A 5,780-nucleotide genomic window follows, 5' to 3' on the forward strand; every position below is an offset into this window, starting at 1 on the left:
GGCCACTCCCTCCTCGGGGCACCCTCACCCCTACTCTGCAGAGGCTCTGGCTTTGCATAGAAGCTCTCTCAAAGGTCTCTGTGCAGGGACTGGGCTCAGAGTCTCCTTCGGGCTGTCCTACCTCCGTGTAGGTCCGTCTACCACGTGGACCCCAAGGGCATTTCACTCCCGAGACTCCCAGAGAACGCCCGACCCACCCCTTTGGGAACCATGGGGCATGGCTGCGGTGACTTCCCCCAGGGGCCTGGGGGTTGGGCCCACTCCTTTCTCAAGCTCACCCTTCCCCCTCGTGTTCCCCCCAACCTCCACCAGGCCCTGAGGCAGGGAGGCGGGACTGCATTTTCCATGGGAGGCGTTTACTGAGGGACGGAGGGTGGCGCCCAGCACAGGGGCCGAGGGCCTGGGAAAGGCACACAGTGGCGGTGGGGTCTCCCTCGACGAGGGCTGCTCTGCAGAGACAGCTACCCCGGCTGACCCCTCTTTGGCACTGAGCTGGGAACTTGGCGCCCTTGCTCCTGGCTGGCAAGCAGAGGCTCATGTCCCCAGTGGCAGCTGGCAGTGTAGGCTGGCGGGATGGCGGCTGGCTGGGCCGGGCTGGCACCGGAGGGAGCCGGGTCCCGCAGGACTTGGAGGCTGGGCCACTGCACTGCTGGCAGGTGCTCGCACTGGCAATCAAGATGGCTACAGACAGGGGGTGCAATAAATTAGGCTGTGAGAGAGGGCGGGGCCGGGGCAGAGGCTACATTCTTCTCATGGCGCCGCAGGCGAGGTTGTGCAGTTCCTTCTCCGGAGGGCTCTTCGGGGCAGCCGGTGGGGGGAGGACGCAGGCAGGGGTCTGTCTACTGGGTCCTTCTGGCTGCTTCTATGGCAGGAGGGGCACCCTGCGGGCCAGGAGCCACAGCCGGCCACCCTGCAGGTGGCCCGTGGGGTCCTTGAGGGACCGGAGAGGAGGGAATGGTGGGGACTTGGGTCTCAGGAGGGAGGTGGCTCCCACACGCCAGGCTGGGCACCACCTGAGCCCCGAGCTCCCTCCTCAGAGAGAACGCAAGGGCTCCGCCCTGAACAGGGCCCAGTGACCATGGAGCAGCACCGGGCGCGGCGCCACCTTCCCGTCCACCTGCCTAGGGGCTGCTGGCGTCTTCTGGGGGCCAGGCCGGTGGCCAGGAGGCCCGGGAGGAGGGGCAAGGCATGCGGGCGGCCCAGGGCAGGGCGGATTCGGGGTGGGCGTGGCTGCTTCCTTCATGTGATCGGAGCTGGGGACGGGAGGGGCCGAGGGGGAGCCCCTGTCAGGTGGAGGCACCCGGGGCGACACTGGGGCCTTGCAGGCCGGGCGCTGGTGACTGCCCGGGGGCCACAGCCTCGCCCAGGATCTGGCAGAGCTCCCGCAGGCGCCGCTGCATCTTGGGAATACCCGCCAGCTGCTGCTCCAGCCGCTGCTTCTCCTCAGTCAGGCTCAGGCGGGCGGCTGAGTCCAGCTTCTGGAACTTCCAGCCGCCCTCCCCGTCGAACTGCAGCAAGTGTGTGTGGTACTTCCTGGCCGGGAGAGGGACGCGGCGCAGAGGCTGCTCATCAGGCGCTGCCAGCTGGGCCGCCAGGTCACCCCACCCTCCTCCTCTGACAACTGCTCCCCCCAACTCCAGGGCGGGAGGGGAGAGGGGCGCCTACCACAGCGAGGGCCGGTGGGTGATGGAGAGCAGGGCGATTCCCGCGTCCTTGGCTGCCTGGAAGATCTTGCCTTCTACGTCGATGCTCACAGCGCTGGTGCACTCATCCAGGAGGGCGTACTTGGGCCTTGGGGTTGGGGCCGAGTAGGAGAGTCACCGGACCCTCCACGGCCTGACACCCCAGCCAGGGCTGCTTTCCCCCTCCAGGCGACCCCAGGGACCGCCACGGTCAGGCAGGCCCCTCGGCGCCAAGCCCAGCCTCCCGGGCCTGCTGCTGGCAGGGCTCACCTGTGGTAGAACATGCGGGCCATGCCGATCCTCTGCTTCTCGCCCCCTGACAGGACATCCTTCCAGTCACACACGGCCTCCCAACCTGGGCGGGGCAAGGGCTCTGCTCAGTCCAACAAGGACCAGGACGGGGGCGGGGCGGGCCCAGGACTCTCGGGAGCTGGGGAGCAGGTCAGCTGGGAGACGGCGTGTGCCTCCCTGGGCACGTCCAGCTGCTCGGTGTCCTTGCCTGTCTGTGATAAGAACTGAGCAGGAGGCGAGTTGGAACTGTGCCCCTGCAGAAGGTATGTTGGAATCCTCAGCTGGTACCCCAGAATGTGGCCTTATTTGGAGACAGGCCTTTACAGAGGTGACCCAGTTAAGATGAGGTCCTCAGGGTGGGCCCCGATCCAATATGCCATGTGTTCTCATAAAAAGAGGACATCTGGACCCGGAGACATGCGAGAGGGAAGACGATGGGAAGAGACCCAGTGAGAAGGACAGAGGCCAGAGCACATCTTGCCTTCATAGCCTCAGAGGGAGGCCACGCCTCGCCCTCGGACTTCCGGCCTTCAGAGCCACGAGGCAACCGCAGCCCCAGGAAAGCCACATGGGACCCAGCGGGTGCTGCTGAGGGGGCAGCCAACAGCCTGGCACACAGCCCCAGGGATGCTGGAGCAGGCCCAGCACCCCGGCAAGGCTAGGTGGGCTGCTCAGGTGAGCAGGTGAGTGGACTGACTCATCGGCCGGTGCGGCAGAAATGGTTCTTCCTCTCGCATCATCCAGCCTGCCTTCCCACATGACTAGAAGTCTTGGTGGGGCCCATGGCCGCCCAGAATACAGATCACACTTCTTGGCTCACCTTGTGGGGAAGCGTGACCATGTGACTAAACTCTGGCCAACGAGGTGTAAGTGCAAGAGTTCAATATGGTAGCTTCGGAAACTTCCTTAAAAGACAGACGGCAGGGCTGGGTGCGGTGGTTTATGCCTATAATCCCAGCAGTCTAGGAGGCAGAGGCCAGAGGACTGCTTAAGCCCAGGGGTTCGACACCAGCCCTGGCAACTTGGAGAGATCTCGTTTCTATAATAAATCAAAAAATTAGCTGGGTGGGGTGGCACGTGCCTGTGGCTCCAGCTATTTGGAAGGCTGAGGCGGGAGGATTGCCTGAGTCCAGGAGGTCCAGGCTGTGGTGGCTGTGAGGATGCCACTGCACTCCAGCAGAGAGACTCTGGCTCCAAAAAAAAATAAGACTGATGGCACATACCTGTTGCCCCTTTGCCCCCACTTCCTCCATCCTATGGCCTGGGACATGGATGTGATGGCTGCAGCAGCCATCCTGAATCATGAGGTAACTTTGGGGTTGGAGGCCACATACAGCAGAATGACCTGGTAGAAAAGCCTGGAGCCTTCAGAGGGCAGGACCAGCCCCACCAACTGTGGCCTGCCTCTCTTGGGACTTTTACAGCACAGCACGATGCACTCATGAATGGTTTAAGCCACTGTTTTGGGGAGCTGAAGTTCTGTTACCCACATCTGAACCCAACCCTCACAGGTCATGAGGGTCAGCCAAAGGCCCTGGACATTCAGGGCACCACAGAGGGCAGGAAGGGGTACAGTCCCGGGCCCAGGGCAGCAGAAGGATGAGCAGTAAGGAAAGGCCCAGGGCTGCTCTGCTGGCCTCGTCACCTCTGTCCCCCCTTTTCTTTTTCTTTTTTTGTGAGTCGGAGTCTCACTCGGTTGCCCAGACCGGAGTGCAGTGGCCGTTCCCGGCCACCGCAGCCACGACCTGCTGGGCTCCGGCGATCCTTCAACCTCAGCCTTCCAAGTAGCTGGAACTACAGGTGCGCGCTACCATGCCCGGCTAATTTTTTTTTTTTTTTTTTGATTTATTGTAGAGATGAGGTCTCGCCAAGTTACCCAGGCGGGTCTCGAACCCGCGGGCTCAGGCAATCCACTCACCTCAGCCTCCCAAAGGCGCGGGATTACAGGCTGAGCCACCGAGCCCGGCTTACTTCTTAATAAAATACTAACTCCTCAACCTGGCATTCAAGATTCTCCACTATTAAGCCCCAGTTTATAGTCTTCAGTATCATCTTCCATTTCAGACTTGAAGGCACAAGCTTTACCTGTACAATCATTCATCACCACCACCTATTTTTTTTAACTTATGACCCTTTAATATTTAAGCTATTACTTTTGCATGGAGTATTTAGTTCCCTATACCTGAAAGATTTATTCATTCTTCAAAGAAAGCCCAACGAATGAGTTAGAACATGTGGTACTGAGTTTTTCGCTTCTGCGATAGATCCAACAATTCCATTTTTAATGAAGCATAATGCCCGTCCCACACACAAATTCGGGTAGCATGTCTATATGCATTTGAAATAAAACCAGGCAGCATTAAATATCACAATAACCTTGTCTAGAATATGCAGGCATCAGATTTAATTCTTAGGACATTTCAAATTGGTCATATAGCTTGTTTTGGTTTTCCTCAAATATTGATGTTCTTGACTTTTTTCATGTCAAGCACCCACAGAAAATTATTGTATTTGCACAACTTCCTTGTGTATGTGACCAAGGCAGCTTACATCTTGCGTCCACTGAGTTTAGGGGCTCATGTCACCCCAGGCTCTGACCCATCTTCCCAAGGGCTGAAGGAGTAAATATCTGGTCTTGTTACCTGTTCTTAGCACATAAATTGGGAAGCTATGCTATACCTCATTCAGCCTTCATTCTGGATGGAGCATCAACCACTGAAGGAATTTTTTAAAGGAAAAACTGTCTTGTAGGAAGGAATGTAATATGTCCCCCAAGATTTTCATCCCCCTTCTGCATATGCCTTGCATAATCACTAGGACTATGAAGATAAGGAATTTTACTCCTATGATTATGTCATATCATGTGGCACAGCTGATTTTAAGATAGAGAAATAATCTAGTGGACCTGTCCTAATCACATTAGTGCTTTAAAAGTAGAGTTTTCGCTGGGCGCGGTGGCTCAAGCCTGTAATCCCAGTACTTTGGGAGGCTGAGGCAAGAGGATTGCCTAAACTCAGGTATTCTAGACCAACCTGGGCGACTTGGTGAGAACTCGTCTCTATGATAAATCAAAAAATAAGCTAGGTGTGGTAGCACGTGCCTGTAGTTCCAGCTACTTGGATGGCTGAAGCAGAAGGATCGCCAGAGCCCAGCAGGTCAAGGCTGCTGTGGTCACGAGCATGCCACTGCAACTTCAGCCTGGGCGACAGAGTGAGACTCTGACTCAAAAAGTAAAGTAACATAAGATAAAAGTAGAGTTTTTCCAACTGGGAACAGAAAAAGAGAAAGATGTGCTCCATCTGGCCTGGAATAAAGCAAATGCCCATGTTGTGAATTGCCAATGGAGGGGGCAGCCTTTGGAGCTGAGAACATTGAATTCCCCAACCAACAGCTAGCAGAAAGATATAGACCTCTGTCCTACAACTACAAGGATATGAATCTTCCAACAACCTGAATGAACTTGGAAGTAAATTATTCCCTAGAGTCTCCAGAGTGAAATGAAACTTGGCCAACATCCTGATTTCAGCCTAGTGAGACCCTGAGCAGAAAAATGCCATTACACCACTCCTGGATTTCTACAGAAATGTGAGGCAATAAATTAGTGTTCGTCTTAGCAGCTAAGTTAGCGGTGATTGACTACATAGCAATAAAAAAACTAATATAGTTTCTTTCCCTGATGAGTTCAGATCTATAGAGAAGACCTTCTTAGAGATAAACCTGTGAAAATATGACCTGTAACTGAGCAATGCTGTGGTTACTTTATGGAAGTTGACAGTGAGCGACCTTAACAAGGCTTTATGTAACTAC

The 5,780-nt window shown here is 55.9% G+C and overlaps 1 protein-coding gene across 1 annotated transcript in view; it reads right to left on the minus strand.

Moving 5' to 3' along the window:
• Window positions 1-1,172: 1,172 nt before the first annotated feature.
• ABCD1 (ATP binding cassette subfamily D member 1) overlaps window positions 1,173-5,780 on the minus strand; it is a 23,045-nt gene continuing 18,437 nt past the window's right edge. Inside the window, exons 8-10 of the mRNA XM_008049639.2 lie at window positions 1,953-2,037; window positions 1,666-1,791; window positions 1,173-1,533 (exon numbers count right to left, since the gene is read on the minus strand). Coding sequence (XP_008047830.1) covers window positions 1,287-1,533; window positions 1,666-1,791; window positions 1,953-2,037 — 458 coding nt within the window. The 3' untranslated portion in view covers window positions 1,173-1,286. The remainder of the gene's footprint in view (window positions 1,534-1,665; window positions 1,792-1,952; window positions 2,038-5,780) is intronic.

This window comes from Carlito syrichta, unplaced genomic scaffold (genome assembly GCF_000164805.1).
Source record: "Carlito syrichta isolate Samal-C Ts95f unplaced genomic scaffold, Tarsius_syrichta-2.0.1 Scaffold135894, whole genome shotgun sequence".
Classification (NCBI taxonomy): domain Eukaryota; kingdom Metazoa; phylum Chordata; class Mammalia; order Primates; family Tarsiidae; genus Carlito; species Carlito syrichta.